The 17,339-nt window shown below is 54.2% G+C and overlaps 1 protein-coding gene across 1 annotated transcript; it reads left to right on the forward strand.

Annotated features, from left to right (window-relative positions):
* Positions 1-15,653: 15,653 nt before the first annotated feature.
* Positions 15,654-16,601, forward strand: LOC139235719 (gap junction alpha-5 protein-like). Its single transcript, XM_070866760.1, has one exon. The coding sequence runs from the start codon at positions 15,654-15,656 to the stop codon at positions 16,599-16,601; it is 948 nt and encodes a 315-aa protein (XP_070722861.1).
* The last annotated feature ends 738 nt before the right edge of the window (positions 16,602-17,339 follow it).

Consider the following 17,339-nt stretch of genomic DNA (forward strand, 5'->3'; position numbering starts at 1 on the left):
AGGGCAGGTACAGGGGGTTAGATACAGAGTAAAGCTCCCTCCACACTGTCTCATCAAACACTCCCAGGGCAGGTACAGGGGGTTAGATACAGAGTAAAGCTCCCTCTACACTGTCCCATCAAACACTCCCAGGGCAGGTACAGGGGGTTAGATACAGAGTAAAGCTCCCTCGACACTGTCCCATCAAACACTCCCAGGGCAGGTACAGGGGGTTAGATACAGAGTAAAGCTCCCTTGACACTGTCCCGTCAAACACTCCCAGGGCAGGTACAGCATGGGGTTACATACAGAGTAAAGCTCCTTCTACACTGTCCCATCAAACACTCCCAGGGCAGGTACAGCACGGGGTTAGATACAGAGTAAAGCTCCCTCTACACTGTCCCATCAAACACTCCCAGGGCAGGTACAGGGGGTTAGATACAGAGTAAAGCTCTCTCTACACTGTCCCATCAAACACTCCCAGGGCAGGTACAGCACAGGGTTAGATACAGAGTAAAGCTCCCTCTACACTGTCCCATCAAACACTCCCAGGGCAGGTACAGCATGGGGTTAGATACAGAGTAAAGCTCCCTCTACACTGTCCCATCAAACACTCCCAGGGCAGGTACAGGGGGTTAGATACAGAGTGGAGTTCCCTCTACACTGTCCCATCAAACACTCCCAGGGCAGGTACAGCACGGGGTTAGATACAGAGTGGAGTTCCCTCTACACTGTCCCGTCAAACACTCCCAGGGCAGGTACAGCACGGGGTTAGATACAGAGTGGAGTTCCCTCTACACTGTCCCATCAAACACTCCCAGGGCAGGTACAGGGGGTTAGATACAGAGTAAAGCTCCCTCTACACTGTCCCATCAAACACTCCCAGGGCAGGTACAGGGGGTTAGATACAGAGTAAAGCTCCTTCTACACTGTCCCATCAAACACTCCCAGGGCAGGTACAGCACGGGGTTAGATACAGAGTAAAGCTCCCTCTACACTGTCCCATCAAACACTCCCAGGGCAGGTACAGGGGGTTAGATACAGAGTAAAGCTCTCTCTACACTGTCCCATCAAACACTCCCAGGGCAGGTACAGCACAGGGTTAGATACAGAGTAAAGCTCCCTCTACACTGTCCCATCAAACACTCCCAGGGCAGGTACAGCACGGGGTTAGATACAGAGTAAAGCTCCCTCTACACTGTCCCATCAAACACTCCCAGGGCAGGTACAGCACGGGGTTAGATACAGAGTAAAGCTCCCTCTACACTGTCCCATCAAACACTCCCAGGGCAGGTACAGCACGGGGTTAGATACAGAGTGGAGTTCCCTCTACACTGTCCCATCAAACACTCCCAGGGCAGGTACAGGGGGTTAGATAGAGTAAAGCTCCCTCTACACTGTCCCATCAAACACTCCCAGGGCAGGTACAGGGGGTTAGATACAGAGTAAAGCTCCCTCTACACTGTCCCATCAAACACTCCCAGGGCACGTACAGCACGGGGTTAGATACAGAGTAAAGCTCCCTCTACACTGTCCCATCAAACACTCCCAGGGCAGGTACAGCACGGGGTTAGATACAGAGTAAAGCTCCCTCTACACTGTCCCATCAAACACTCCCAGGGCAGGTGCAGCACGGGGTTAGATACAGAGTGGAGTTCCCTCTACACTGTCCGATCAAACACTCCCAGGGCAGGTACAGGGGGTTAGATACAGAGTAAAGCTCCCACTACACTGTCCCATCAAACACTCCCAGGGCAGGTACAGGGGGTTAGATACAGAGTAAAGCTCCCTCTACACTGTCCCATCAAACACTCCCAGGGCAAGTACAGGGGGTTAGATACAGAGTAAAGCTCCCTCTACACTGTCCCATCAAACACTCCCAGGGCAGGTACACGGGGTTAGATACAGAGTAAAGCTCCCTCTACACTGTCCCATCAAACACTCCCAGGGCAGGTACAGCACGGGGTTAGATACAGAGTAAAGCTCCCTCTACACTGTCCCATCAAACACTCCCAGGGCAGGTACAGGGGGTTAGATACAGAGTAAAGCTCCCTCTACACTGTCCCATCAAACACTCCCAGGGCAGGTACAGCACGGGTTAGATACAGAGTAAAGCTCCCTCTACACTGTCCCATCAAACACTCCCAGGGCAGGTACAGGGGGTTAGATACAGAGTGGAGTTCCCTCTACACTGTCCCATCAAACACTCCCCAGGGCAGGTACAGGGGGTTAGATACAGAGTAAAGCTCCCTCTACACTGTCCCATCAAACATTCCCAGGGCAGGTACAGCACGAGGTTAGATACAGAGTAAAGCTCCCTCTACACTGTCCCATCAAACACTCCCAGGGCAGGTACAGCATGGGGTTAGATACAGAGTAAAGCTCCCTCTACACTGTCCCATCAAACACTCCCAGGGCAGGTACAGGGGGTTAGATACAGAGTAAAGCTCCCTCTACACTGTCCCATCAAACACTCCCAGGGCAGGTACAGGGGGTTAGATACAGAGTGGAGTTCCCTCTACACTGTCCCATCAAACACTCCCCAGGGCAGGTACAGGGGGTTAGATACAGAGTAAAGCTCCCTCTACACTGTCCCATCAAACACTCCCAGGGCAGGTACAGGGGGTTAGATACAGAGTAAAGCTCCCTCTACACTGTCCCATCAAACACTCCCAGGGCAGGTACAGCACGAGGTTAGATACAGAGTGGAGTTCCCTCTACCCTTCTCAAGGACGATTCGAGATGAACTATAAACACCAGTCTTGCCAGCGATGCCCCCATCCCAGGAACGGATAAGATGAGTAATGGTCGTCGCTCTGACCTCCTACCAGCTGCCGGTGAATGTCTTGAATCTGACGGCTCGGGGTGATGCACGACTATTTCCGGGGGGGGCACAGGGTCGGCCTGTCGCCTGGTGACGCCCCGTATCAGCTGCAAGGAGTCTGGCTTCAGACTGAAGTTAGCTGCCTGCGGGATATCGCAGCTGGGCTGCTCACTCAGGGGCGGCCGACTCGATCTCTCGGTGCCCATCACCCAGCCGACAATCAGCGAGGCATCCTCCAGTGCCTCAGCTCTGCCGTGTTTCTTGTGTTTGGCATCCAGCACTGGGCAAGCGGAGCTTGCCTCCGACTCAATATTGGGACGGCCGAAACCATTGTGATCAGTCCCCGCCACAAACTGCGTTCTCCCGCCCACCCCTGACCTCATCCCTCTCCCACCCCCGACCTCATCCCTCTCCCACCCCCGACCTCATCCCTCTCCCACCCCTGACCTCATCCCTCTCCCACCCCTGACCTCATCCCTCTCCCACCCCTGACCTCATCCCTCTCCCACCCCCGACCTCATCCCTCTCCCACCCCCGACCTCATCCCTCACCCACCCCTGACTGCATCCCTCTTCCACCCGACCTCATCCCTCTCCCACCCCTGACCTCATCCCTCTCCCACCCCCGACCTCATCCCTCTCCCACCCGACTTCATCCCTCTCCCACCCCTGACCTCATCCCTCTCCCACCCCTGACCTCATCCCTCACCCACCCCTGACCTCATCCCTCTCCCACCCCTGACCTCATCCCTCTCCCACCCCTGACCTCATCCCTCTCCCACCCCTGACCTCATCCCTCTCCCACCCCTGACCTCATCCCTCTCCCCAACTTCATGGTGGGAGTGGTGGTGATGTTACTCATGATCTGGTTAACCTGGGCTCATCATTTGCACTTCAAATCTTAGCTTGGGCTGTTGTGAAGGTGATTTTCTTGATTTAAGTACTAATTAAATCTGGTATCAAAAAACAAAGCTGTCACACTGTAGCTCTCTCTCGGTCTGTCTTTCTGAGAACCATAGAATGAAACAATACAGACAGACTGTGTGTATATTTCAGTGTGTGTATATTTCACCGTGTGTGCATCATCATGGGCAGTCCCTCGGAGTCGAGGAAGACTTGCCCCCACTCTAACAGTGAGTTCTCAGGTGACTGAACAGTCCAATACAGGAACCACAGTCCCTGTCACAGGTGGGACAGACAGTGGTTGAGGGAAGGGGAGGGTGGGACTGGTTTGCCGCACGCTCCTTCCGCTGCCTGCGCTTGCTTTCTGCACGCTCTCGGCGACGAGACTCGAGGTGCTCAGCGCCCTCCCGGATGCACTCCCTCCACTGAGGGCGGGACTGGTCTTTGGGCCCAGGGACTCCCAGGTGTCGGTGGGGATGTTGCACTTTTTCAGGGATGTGGCGGGGTACAACGAAAATGGTGTTGGTTCTCCCAATTGGACAAAATTTGGCTCTTCCTGGATGTTGGACAAGCAGTCTGAGACAGAGAGACAATGCTGGGCTCGAAAGAGAGAGAGAGAGAGAGAGAGAGAGATGGTGGTGAGGTAGAGCTGTGAGGTCAGCCCACACTGTGCGATATGTGAGCGCACTGGGTCCGTGCAGCAGAGCAGATCTCCAGTCGTCCTGGTTAACCCTCGCCCCTGGACCAAGACCTCGCTCTGTCAAGCCCCGTGTGTGTGTGTGTGTGTGTGTGTGAGTGTGTGTTTCTGCGTGTCTGTTTCTGTGTGTTTGTATTCTCTGTGCGTATCTGTCTGTATGTCTCTCTCTGTGTCTGTGTGTGTTTGTCTGGTTCTCTGTGCGTATCTATGTCTGTCTCTGTGTGTGTCTTTGTGTCTGTCAGTGTGTGTGTATATTTGTGTCTGTGTCTGTCTGTTTGTGTGTTTGTCTGTATGTGTATTTATGTGTGTGTGTGTCTGTATGTGTGAGTCTGTGTGTGTCTGTATGTGTATGTGTGTGTGTGTCGATCTGTGTGTGTGTGTGAGTATCTGTGGCTATGTGTGCCTGTGTTTCTGTGTGTGTGTGTGTCTATGTTTCTGTGTGTGTCTACGATTTTCTGTGCCTGTTTGTGCATTTGTGTCTCTGTGTGTGCGAGTGTCTGTGTCTGTGTTTCTGTGTGTGTGTGTGAGTGTCTGTGTCTATGTGTGTCTGTGTTTCTGTGTGTGTGTGTGTTTTGTGTCTCTCTCTGCATGTTAAAGGGACCCCCACCCTTGAGTGCAGTATTAAACTCTGCCCGTTGAGAGAGCTGCGAATGGTGAGATAGACTCTGTCCTTCTATCCCAGACAAAGGCTGCCCTCCTACTAATATTAGTTTAAGACCACGACCTTTGCTAACCCCCAACAGGTGGGGGAATACCTCTCGGCTCCAGTTAAAGGCCCAGCTCAGGGCTGCACCAGCTGTGACTGGCCCAGTGCGTGACCCATACCTTTAAAGGTGCCCATCTAAGACATCACCGCACTCCCCAAATAAGGGAAAGCACAAAGTGGAATATTCAGTAGTGACGCTGGCCGGCTGTGACAACGAGGGTTTAAAACCGATGCCGGCCAGCCGGAGACTCAGAGAAACACGGGATCCCAGGCTGTGGGCAGAGAACACAAGGAGCGATAGGGCCGGGGCGGGAAACTGGGAGCAACTCACTGGCACAGGGCACGGGGTGATCAAGGACGTGGAACGGACTCGAGCTGCGCGCGCGAACAGCGGTGAGTGACCAGTTACCGCAACCCGGGGTCAGCCAGGGCTGGTGCGGGGTCACCGGGTCAGCCAGGGCTGGTGAGGGGTCACCGGGGTCAGCCAGGGCTGGTGCGGGGTCACCGGGGTCAGCCAGGGCTGGTGCGGGGTCACCGGGGTCAGCCAGGGCTGGTGCGGGGTCACCGGGGTCAGCCAGGGCTGGTGCGGGGTCACCGGGGTCAGCCAGGGCTGGTGCGGGGTCACTGGGTCAGCCAGGGCTGGTGAGGGGTCACCGGGTCAGCCAGGGCTGGTGAGGGGTCACCGGTGTCAGCCAGGGCTGGTGAGGGGTCACTGGGCTCAGCCAGAGCTGGTGCAGGGTCACCGGGTCAGCCAGAACTGGTGAAGGGTCATCGGGTTCAGCCAGGGCTGGTGAAGGGTCACTGGGCTCAGCCAGGGCTGGTGAGGGGTCACCGGGTCAGCCAGGGCTGGTGAAGGGTCACTGGGCTCAGCCAGAACTGATGCGGGGTCACCGGTGTCAGCCAGGGCTGGTGCGGGGTCACCGGGGTCAGCCAGGGCTGGTGCGGGTCACCGGGTCAGCCAGGGCTGGTGAGGGGTCATCGGGTTCAGCCAGGGCTGGTGAGGGGTCACTGGGCTCAGCCAGAGCTGGTGCAGGGTCACCGGGTCAGCCAGGGCTGGTGAGGGGTCATCGGGGGTCAGCCAGAGCTGGTGCGGGTCACCGGGTCAGCCAGAACTGGTGAAGGGTCACTGGGCTCAGCCAGAACTGATGCGGGGTCACCGGGGTCAGTCAGGGCTGGTGAGGGGTCATCGGGTTCAGCCAGGGCTGGTGAGGGGTCACCGGGTCAGCTAGGACTGGTGAGGGGTCACCGGGTCAGCCAGGGCTGGTGCGGGTCACCGGGTCAGCCAGAACTGGTGAAGGGTCACTGGGCTCAGCCAGAACTGATGCGGGGTCACCGGGGTCAGTCAGGGATGGTGAGGGGTCATCGGGTTCAGCCAGGGATGGTGAGGGGTCATCGGGGGTCAGCCAGGGCTGGTGAGGGGTCACCGGGTCAGCTAGGGCTGGTGAGGGGTCACCGGGGTCAGTCAGGGCTGGTGAGGGGTCACCGGGGTCAGCCAGGGCTGGTGAAGGGGTCACGGGGTCAGCCAGGGCTGGTGAAGGGTCACGGGGTCAGCCAGGGCTGGTGAAGGGGTCACCGGGGTCAGCCAGGGATGGTGAAGGGGTCACGGGGTCAGCCAGGGCTGGTGAAGGGTCACCGGGGTCAGTCAGGGCTGGTGAGGGGTCACCGGGGTCAGTCAGGGCTGGTGAAGAGTCACGGGGTCAGCCAGGGCTGGTGAAGAGTCACGGGGTCAGCCAGGGCTGGTGAAGGGTCACGGGGTCAGCCAGGGCTGGTGAAGGGTCACGGGGTCAGCCAGGACTGATGAGGGGTCATGGGTTAAGCCAGGGCTGATGAGGGGTCATGGGTTCAGCCAGGGCTGGTGAGGGGTCAGCCAGGGCTGGTGAGGAGTCAGCCAGGGCTGGTGAGGGGTCATTGGGGGTCAGCTAGGGCTGGTGAGGGGTCAGCTAGGGCTGGTGAGGGGTCACCAGGGTCAGCCAGGGCTGGTGAGGCGCTGCCGATGATGTCCGGAACCAGAGGTGGACAGAACACCTCACTGGGATAAAGTGAGGTTGTGCAAACGGTTCTGTCGCAGGGGGCGCAGGATGGGAAAGTCCAATTATTTATGGAATAAATACCGGTTAAAGAAGACCAGTGGCTCACTGAGCTCGCAGTCACACGGAGGGCGTCACTCTGGGACACCAGCACAGGCTGAGGGTGGAGTCACACTGTTGAAGGAGGGCTGGGTCGGCCTGTTCAGCAATGGCCCGATGGTACAAGAGTCGGGGGCAGCTTTGGAGAGTCGGAAGGGACACAACGCTGTGGGGAGAGGGGAGAGGAGAGACGGTGAGGGGGTCAGGGGAGGGCAGGGACGGTGAAGGGAGGGGAGGGGAGAGGAGAGACAGAGGGGAGGGGAGAGTCGGTGAGGGGAAGGTGAGGAGAGGGGAGGGGATGAGGGGTGAGGGGAGAGTCAGTGAGGGGAGAGAGGATGATGGGGAGGGGAGAGGAGGAGGGGAGGGGAGAGTCGGTGAGGGGAGAGGGCAGCGGAGGGGAAGGTGAGGAGAGGGGAGGGGATGGGGGGTGAGGGGAGAGTCAGTGAGGAGAGAGAGGATGATGGGGAAGGGAGAGGAGGAGGGGAGGGGAGAGTCGGTGAGGGGAGAGGGCAGCGGAGGGGAAGGTGAGGAGAGGGGAGGGGATGAGGGGTGAGGGGAGAGTCAGTGAGGGGAGAGAGGATGATGGGGAGGGGAGAGGAGGAGGGGAGGGGAGAGTCGGTGAGGGGAGAGGGCAGCGGAGGGGAAGGTGAGGAGAGGGGAGGGGATGAGGGGTGAGGGGAGAGTCAGTGAGGGGAGAGAGGATGATGGGGAGGGGAGAGGAGGAGGGGAGGGGAGAGGGCAGCGGAGGGGAAGGTGAGGAGAGGGGAGGGGATGAGGGGTGAGGGGAGAGTCAGTGAGGGGAGAGAGGATGATGGGGAGGGGAGAGGAGGAGGGGAGGGGAGAGACGGGGGATTTAGGTATAGAGTTTGAGGTGGGAGATCACGGACATTGAGATACTCAGATATCACTGAGATGTCCAGTGAGATACTGGTCCCTGTTAGACTTGACTCCCCCTATATCTCCGCCTCCCAGTCTGTATGCGGCTGACAATGTGCGAGATAGAGAAAATATCTTTGAGGGGTCAAAGGCAGAATCTATTTGATTGGAGTCAAGAAACAATAGAGGAGCTATTTTGCTACTTGGTATATTTGATAGGCCACCAAGTAGTGGGTAGGAGATAGAGCAGCAGATTTGCGAAGAAATTACTGAGGGGTGCAGGAACTGTAGAGTGTGATAATGCGTGACTTTAACCACCCCAATATTAAATGAGGCAGTGACTGTGTTAAGGACGGATTAGGGGAGGAATTTATGAAGCGCGCTCAGCTGAATTTTCTTGATCAGTATCTTTCCAGCCAAACGAGGATGGAGGCATTGCTGGATCCAGTCCCAGGAAATGAGCTGGGCCAAATGGAGAATGCCTCAATGGGGGAGCATCTTGGCAATAGTGATCATTGTTGGCAGGCAGTGACTAGTGGGATGCTGCAGGGCTCAGTGCTGGGACCCCAGCTATTTACAATATACATTAATGATTTAGACGAAGAAATTGAATGTAATACCTCTAAGTTTGCAGATGACATTAAGCTGGGTGGTGGTGTGAGCTGTGAGGAGGACGCTAAGAGGCTGCAGGGTGACTTGGACAGGTTAGGTGAGTGGGCAAATGCATGGCAGATGCAGTATAATGTGGATAAATGTGAGGTTATCCACTTTGGGGGCAGAATATTATCTGACTGGCGGCAGATTAGGAAAAGGGGAGGTGCTACGAGACCTGGGTGTCATGGTACATCAGTCATTGAAAGTTGGCATGCAGGTACAGCAGGCGGTGAAGAAGGCAAATGGTATGTTGGCCTTCATAGCGAGGGGATTTGAGTATAGGAGCAGGGAGGTCTTACTGCAGTTGTACAGGGCCTTAGTGAGGCCACACCTGGAATATTGTGTTCAATTTTGGTCTCCTAATCTGAGGAAGGACGTTCTTGCTATTGAGGGAGTGCAGCGAAGGTTCACCAGACTGATTCCCGGGATGGCAGGACTGACATATGAGGAGAGACTGGATTGACTGGGCCTGTATTCACTGGAGTTTAGAAGGATGAGAGGGGATCTCATAGAAACATAAAATTCTGACGGGACTGGAAAGGTTAGATGTGGGAAGAATGTTCCCGATGTTGGGGAAGTCCAGAACCAGGGGTCTTAGTCTAAGGATAAGGGGTAAGCCATTTAGGACCGAGATGAGGAGAAACTTCTTCACTCAGAGAATTGTGAACCTGTGGAATTCCCTGCCGCAGAGAGTTGTTGAGGCCAGTTCGTTGGATATATTTAAGAGGGAGTTAGATGTGGCCCTAACGGCTAAAGGGATCAAGGGGTATGGAGAGAAAGCAGGAAAGGGGTACTGAGGTGAATGATCAGCCATGATCTTATTGAATGGTGGTGCAGGCTCGAAGGGCCGAATGGCCTACTCCTGCACCTATTTTCTATGTTTCTATTGTTATGTCTTTAATACCCTTATGAATGACTCCACGAGGCCTAGTATTGTACTTGAGCTGCTGTGACCTTAGTCCCATTTATTGTAACTCCAGAGTCAGGCACCAGCATGGTGGGCAGCCTTTTATACTGGGCCCTGCACACCTGGGCAGGTGACCCTCAGGTCTCCCACCACAGTGCCCTCTGGTGGCACACCTTATGTGACTGTACAGTTAGTATACATAGAAACATAGAAAATAGGTGCAGGAGTCGGCCATTCGGCCCTTCTAGCCTGCACCGCCATTCAATGAGTTCATGGCTGAACATGCAACTTCAGTACCCCATTCCTGCTTTCTCACCATACCCCTTGATCCCCCGAGTAGTAAGGACTACATCTAACTCCCTTTTGAATATATTTAGTGAATTGGCCTCAACTACTTTCTGTGGTAGAGAATTCCACAGGTTCACCACTCTCTGGGTGAAGAAGTCTCTCCTCATCTCGGTCCTAAATGGCTTACCCCTTATCCTTAGACTGTGACCCCTGGTTCTGGACTTCCCCAACATTGGGAACATTCTTCCTGCATCTAATCTGTCTGAACCCGTCAGAATTTTAAACGTTTCTATGAGGTCCCCTCTCATTCTTCTGAACTCCAGTGAATACAAGCCCAGTTGATCCAGTCTTTCTTGATAGGTCAGTCCCGCCATCCCGGGAATCAGTCTGGTGAACCTTCGCTGCACTCCCTCAATAGCAAGAATGTCCTTCCTCAGGTTAGGAGACCAAAATTGTACACAATACTCCAGGTGTGGCCTCACCAAGGCCCTGTACAACTGTAGCAACACCTCCCTGCCCCTGTACTCAAAATCCCCTCGCTATGAAGGCCAACATGCCATTTGCTTTCTTAACCGCCTGCTGTACCTGCATGCCAACCTTCAATGACTGATGTACCATGACACCCAGGTCTCGTTGCACCTCCCCTTTTCCTAATCTGTCACCATTCAGATAATATTCTGTCTCTCTGTTTTTACCACCAAAGTGGATAACCTCACATTTATCCACATTATACTTCATCTGCCATGCATTTGCCCACTCACCTAACCTATCCAAGTCGCTCTGCAGCCTCATAGCATCCTCCTCGCAGCTCACACTGCCACCTAACTTAGTTCATCCGCAAATTTGGAGTTACTAAATTTAATCCCCTCGTCTAAATCATTAATGTACAATGTAAACAGCTGGGGCCCCAGCACAGAACCTTGCGGTACCCCACTAGTCACTGCCTGCCATTCTGAAAAGTCCCCATTTACTCCTACTCTTTGCTTCCTGTCTGACAACCAGTTCTCAATCCACGTCAGCACACTACCCCCAATTCCCATGTGCTATAACTTTGCACATTAATCTCTTGTGTGGGACCTTGTCGAAAGCCTTCTGAAAGTCCAAATATACCACATCAACTGGTTCTCCCTTGTCCACTTTACTGGAAACATGCTCAAAAAATTCCAGAAGATTTGTCAAGCATGATTTCCCTTTCACAAATCCATGCTGACTTGGACCTATCATGTCACCATTTTCCAAATGCGATGCTATGACATCCTTAATAATTGATTCCATCATTTTACCCACTACTGAGGTCAGGCTGACCGGTCTATAATTCCCTGTTTTCTCTCTCCCTCCTTTTTTTAAAAAGTGGTGTTACATTGGCTACCCTCCACTCCATAGGAACTGATCCAGAGTCAATGGAATGTTGGAAAATGACTGTCAATGCATCCGCTATTTCCAAGGCCACCTCCTTAAGTACTCTGGGATGCAATCCATCAGGCCCTGGGGATTTATCGGCCTTCAATCCCATCAATTTCCCCAACACAATTTCCCGACTAATAAAGATTTCCCTCAGTTCCTCCTCCTTACTAGACCCTCTGACCACTTTTATAACCGGAAGGTTATTAGTGTCCTCCTTAGTGAATACCGAACCAAAGTACTTGTTCAATTGGTCCGCCATTTCTTTGTTCCCCGTTATGACTTCCCCTGATTTTGACTGCAGGGGACCTACGTTTGTCTTTACTAACCTTTTTCTCTTTACATATCTATAGAAACTTTTGCAATCCGTCTTAATGTTCCCTGCAAGCTTCTTCTTGTACTCCATTTTCCCTGCCCTAATCAAACCCTTTGTCTTCCTCTGCTGAGTTCTAAATTTCTCCCAGTCCCCAGGTTCGCTGCTATTTCTGGCCAATTTGTATGCCACTTCCTTGGCTTTAATACTATCCCTGATTTCCCTTGATAGCCACGGTTGAGCCACCTTCCCTTTTTTATTTTTACGCCAGACAGGAATATACAATTGTTGTAGTTCATCCATGCGGTCTCTAAATGTCTGCCATTGCCCATCCACAGTCAACCCCTTAAAGTATCATTCACCAATCTATCCTAGCCAATTTACGCCTCATACCTTCAAAGTTACCCTTCTTTAAGTTCTGGACCATGGTCTCTGAATTAACTGTTTCATTCTCCATCCTAATGCAGAATTCCACCATATTATGGTCACTCTTCCCCCAAGGGGCCTCGCACAACGAGATTGCTAATTAATCCTCTCTCATTACACAACACCCAGTCTAAGATGGCCTCCCCCCTAGTTGGTTCCTCAACATATTGGTCTAGAAAACCATCCCTTATGCACTCCAGGAAATCCTCCTCCACCGTATTGCTTCCAATTTGGTTAGCCCAATCTATGTGCATATTAAAGTCACCCATGATAACTGCTGCACCCTTATTGCATGCACCCCTAATTTCCTGTTTGCATGCATGGTCTGCATGCATGACAATCATAGCATCGTAAGGTTTAGATTTGTTTTGGAGAGAGACAAGGAGCAATGTAGAATAGAATTTTTTAAGTGAAGGAGGACTAACTTCAGCGAATTGAGGGGGGAATCTCGCCCGGATAAATTGGAGTCAAAGACTGGCAGGCAGAAATGTAGTGATACCCAGACTCCAAGGGTCGAATTACGAGGAGAGGTTACACAAATTAGGGTTGTATTCCCTGGAATTCAAAAGGTTAAGGGGCGATGTGATTGAAGTTTGCGACAGGTCGGGTCGATCGAGAGACACTATAGCCGCTGGTTGGGCTCTGGGACCAGGACTAGGAGCCATCGTCTAAAAATTATCGGCAGACCTTTCAGGAGTGAAATTAGGAAACACAAAGGGCGGTAGAAGTTTCACATCGACGACCCTTTCGTCAGGACTGGAGAAAGAGGTACAGAGGCAGGGAAAGGCGGGAGGGGAGGAATGAACAAAAGGGAAGGTCTGTGATCGGGTGGAAGGGGTACGAGGAGAGATTGCGGAGTTTGGGCCTTGTTCTCAGGAGTTTAGAAGAATGAGAGGTGATCTCATTGAAGCATATTGAGGGGGATTGACAGGGTAGATGCTGAGAGGGTGTTTCCCCCCGGGGCTGGTGTGTCTAGAACCAGGGCTCACAGTCTCAGGATAAGGGCTCGGCCATTTAGGACTGAGATGAGGAGGAAGGGTGGTGAACTTTGGAATTCTCTGCCCCAGAGGGCTGTGGAGGCTCAGTCTCTGAGTATATTCAAGGCTGAGATCAATAGATTTTTGGAGTCTAGGGGAAATCAAGGGATATGTAGATCGGGCGGGAAAGTGGAGTTCAGGCCGAGGATCAGCCATGATCGTATTGAATGGTGGAGCAGGCTCGAGTGGGCAATGGGCCTGGGTGTGAGGCCCTGTGGCCCCCTGGTCAATGCGAGGGTGTCATAAGACCATAAGAAATAGGATTAGCAGTAGGCCATTCGGCCCCTCGAGCCTGCTCCGCCATTCAATACAATCATGGATGATCATTGACCTCAACTCCACTTTCCCGCCCGATCCCCATATCCCTTGATTCCCCGAGACTCCAACAATCTATCGATCTCAGCCTTGAATAAGAACATCAGAAATAGGAGCAGGAGTCGGCCATTCGGCCCCTCGAGTCTGCTCCACCATTTAATACGATCATGGCTGATCCGATCATGGACTCAGCTCCACTTCCCCGCCCGCTCCCCATAACCCTTCACTCCCTCATCGCTCTAAAATCTGTCTATCTCCACCTTAAATATATTCAATGACCCAGCCTCCACAGCTCTCTGGGGCAGAGAATTCCACAGATTTACAACCCTCTGAGAGAAGAAATTCCTCCTCATCTCAGTTTTAAATGGGCGGCCCCTTATTCTAAGACCATGCCCCCTAGTTCTAGTCTCCCCCATCAGTGGAAACATCCTCTCTGCATCCACCTTGTCGAGCCCCCTCATAATCTGATACGTTTCGATAAGATCACCTCTCATTCTTCTGAACTCCAATGAGTAGAGGCCCAACCTCCTCAACCTTTCCTCATAAGTCAACCCCCTCATCTCCGGAATCAACCGAGTGAACCTTCTCTGAACTGCCTCCAAAGCAAGTATATCCTTCCTTTAAATACGGAGACCAGAACTGCACGCAGTACTCCAGGTGTGGCCTCACCAATACCCTGTATAACTGGAGCAAGACTTCCCTGATTTTATACTCCATCCCCTTTGCAATAAAGGCCAAGATACCATTGGCCTTCCTGATCACTTGCTGTACCTGCAGACTAACCTTTTGTGTTTCATGTACAAGTACCCCCAGGTCCCTCTGTACTGCGACACTTTGCAATTTTTCCCCATTTAAATTATAATTTGCTTTTCTATTATTTCTGCCAAAGTGGATAACCTCACACTTTCCCACATTATACTCCATCGGCCAAATTTTTGCCCACTCACTTATCCTGTCAATATCCCTTTGCAGATTTTTTGTGTCCTCCTCACAATTTGCTTTCCCACCATAGTATTAGGCAGTCCCTCCTATCATAGAAACATAGAAAATAGGTGCAGGAGTAGGCCATTCGGCCCTTCGAGCCTGCACCACCATTCAATAAGATCATGGCTGATCATTCCCTCAGTACCCCTTTCCTGCTTTCTCTCCATACCCCTTGATCCCTTTAGCCGTAAGGGCCATATCTAACTCCCTCTTGAATATATCCAATGAACTGGCCTCAACAACTCTCTGCGGCAGGGAATTCCACAGGTTAACAACTCTCTGAGTGAAGAAGTTTCTCCTCATCTCGGTCCTAAATGTCCTTCACCTTGTCCTATGACTATTTCCCCTGGTTCTGGACCTCCCCAACATCGAGGATGACCTGCTTCCATACCAAAAAGGGATGAGTTCACAGGTGTTTCAATGTGACATTCTAGGTCCCGAACTACATCCTGAAGGGTGGAAAATGCCCTGTGGGTGGATTGTTGTAACGTGGGGTGACCGTTGCACACCAGCCACCACACGGGGCTTGACAGAGCGAGGTCTTGGTCCAGGGGCAAGGGTTAACCAGGGCAACTGGAGACCAAGCTCTGCTGTATCCCACCCATCTTTGTATCAGCAGCAAACTTGGCTACATTACACTCGGTCGCTTCATCCAAGTCATTAATATAGATTGTTAAATAGTTGAGGACCCAGCACTGATCCCTGCGGCACCCCACTAGTTACTGATTGCCAACCCGAGAATGAACCATTTATCCCGACTCTCTGTTCTCTGTTAGTTAACCAATCCTCTATCCATGCTAATATATTACCCCCAACCCCGTGAACTTTTATCTTGTGCAGTTACCTTTTATGTGGCACCTTGTCAAATGCCTTCTGGAAATCCAAATACACCACATCCACTGGTTCCCCTTTATCCATCCTGTTCGTTACATCCTCAAAGAACTCCAGCAAATTTGTCAAACATGCCTTCCCCGTCATAAACCCATGCAGACTCTGCCTGACCCAATGATGCTTTTCCAAATGTCCTGCTACTGCTTCTTTAATAATGGACTCCAGTATTTTACAAGCACATGGTCCCTTCATCCAAGTCATTAATATTGATTGTAAATAGTTGGGGTCCCAGCACTGATCCCTGTGACACCCCTTTCTAAATGCTGCTCTCTCTCTCTGTGTCCCGGTTTCAGGCTCTCCCCCCGCCCCCCTCACCGACGGTAGAAGATGGGCGACTGGTCCTTCCTGTCCCGGGTCCTGGAGCAGGTGCATGAGCACTCGACGGCGGTGGGCAAGGTGTGGCTCACCGTGCTCTTCATCTTCCGCATGCTGGTGCTGGGGACGGCAGCCGAGTCAGCCTGGGGCGACGAGCAGTCAGGCTTCACCTGCAACACCCGGCAGCCGGGCTGCGAGACCATGTGCTACGACCAGGCCTTCCCCATCTCGCACGTGCGCTACTGGGTGCTGCAGATCGTCTTCGTGTCCGCGCCCTCGCTGGTGTACGTGGCACACGCGCTGCATGCCGGGCGGGCGCGGGAGGAGCGGGCCGCGGTGGGCCGAGACGGCACGGGGAAGGGGGGCGAGGGAGAGGCCGGACGGGCAGTGCCGGGGGACGCGCCGAGGACGGGGAGGATCCGCGGAGCATTGCTGCGCACGTACGTGGGCAGCATCGTGGCCCGCTGTGCCCTGGAGGTGGGCTTCCTGGCCGGCCAGTACGCCCTCTACGGCCTCTTCCTGCGCACCATGTACAAGTGCGGCCGCTGGCCTTGCCCCAACCCCACCGACTGCTTCGTCTCGCGGCCCACCGAGAAGAACGTCTTCATCGCCTTCATGCTGGCCGTGGCTGGGGTCTCCCTGGTGCTGGGCCTGGCCGAGCTCTACCACCTGGGCTGCCGCAGCCTGAGGCCGGTGGCGACGCCGGAGCCCCGGCAAGCCCCCCTCCTCCTCCGCCGCCGCCGGCCTCCCGCGGCCCCCCCCGCCGGCGAGGCGGCCGGCTTCTCCGAGCGCACCGCCAGCGAGCAGAACCGAGCCAACTGCACGGCGGAGCGCAGCAAGGCCACCGGCGGGGAGGGCAAGGGGGGGGCCAACTCACCGGCCGTCCAGGAATCGCCACGGGCTCACCGCGACCGGGTCACCAGGGCCGGACGGGAGAAATCCCTCGATATCAGTGTGTGACTGGGGGGGGGGGGAATCCCCCGATATCAGTGTGACTGGGGGGGGGGGGGAATCCCCCAATATCAGTGTGACTGGGGGGGGGGGAATCCCCCGATATCAGTGTGACTGGGGGGGGGGGGAATCCCCCAATATCAGTGTGTGACTGGGGGGGGGGGGAATCCCCCGATATCAGCGTGTGACTGGGGGGGAATCCCCCGATATCAGCGTGTGACTGGGGGGGGAATCCCCCGATACCAGTGTGTGACTGGGGGGGGGGGGAATCCCCCGATATCAGTGTGTGACTGGGGGGGGGGGAATCCCCCGATATCAGTGTGTGACTGGGGGGGGGGGGAATCCCTCGATATCAGTGTGTGACTGGGGGGGGGGAATCCCCCGATATCAGTGTGTGACTGGGGGGGGGGGGGAATCCCCCGATATCAGCGTGTGACTGGGGGGGAATCCCCCGATATCAGTGTGTGACTGGGGGGGGGGGGAAATACCTCGATATCAGTGTGTGACTGGGGGGGGGGGGGAATCCCTCGATATCAGTGTGTGACTGGGGGGGGGGGGGAATCCCTCGATATCAGTGTGTGACTGGGGGGGGGGGGGGAATCCCTCGATATCAGTGTGTGACTGGGGGAGGGGGGGAATCCCTCGATATCAGTGTGTGACTGGGGGGGGGGGGGGAATCCCTCGATATCAGTGTGTGACTGGGGGGGGGAGGGGAATCCCTCGATATCAGTGTGTGACTGGGGGGGG

Source organism: Pristiophorus japonicus, chromosome 23, assembly GCF_044704955.1.
Source record: "Pristiophorus japonicus isolate sPriJap1 chromosome 23, sPriJap1.hap1, whole genome shotgun sequence".
Taxonomy (NCBI): Eukaryota; Metazoa; Chordata; class Chondrichthyes; family Pristiophoridae; genus Pristiophorus; species Pristiophorus japonicus.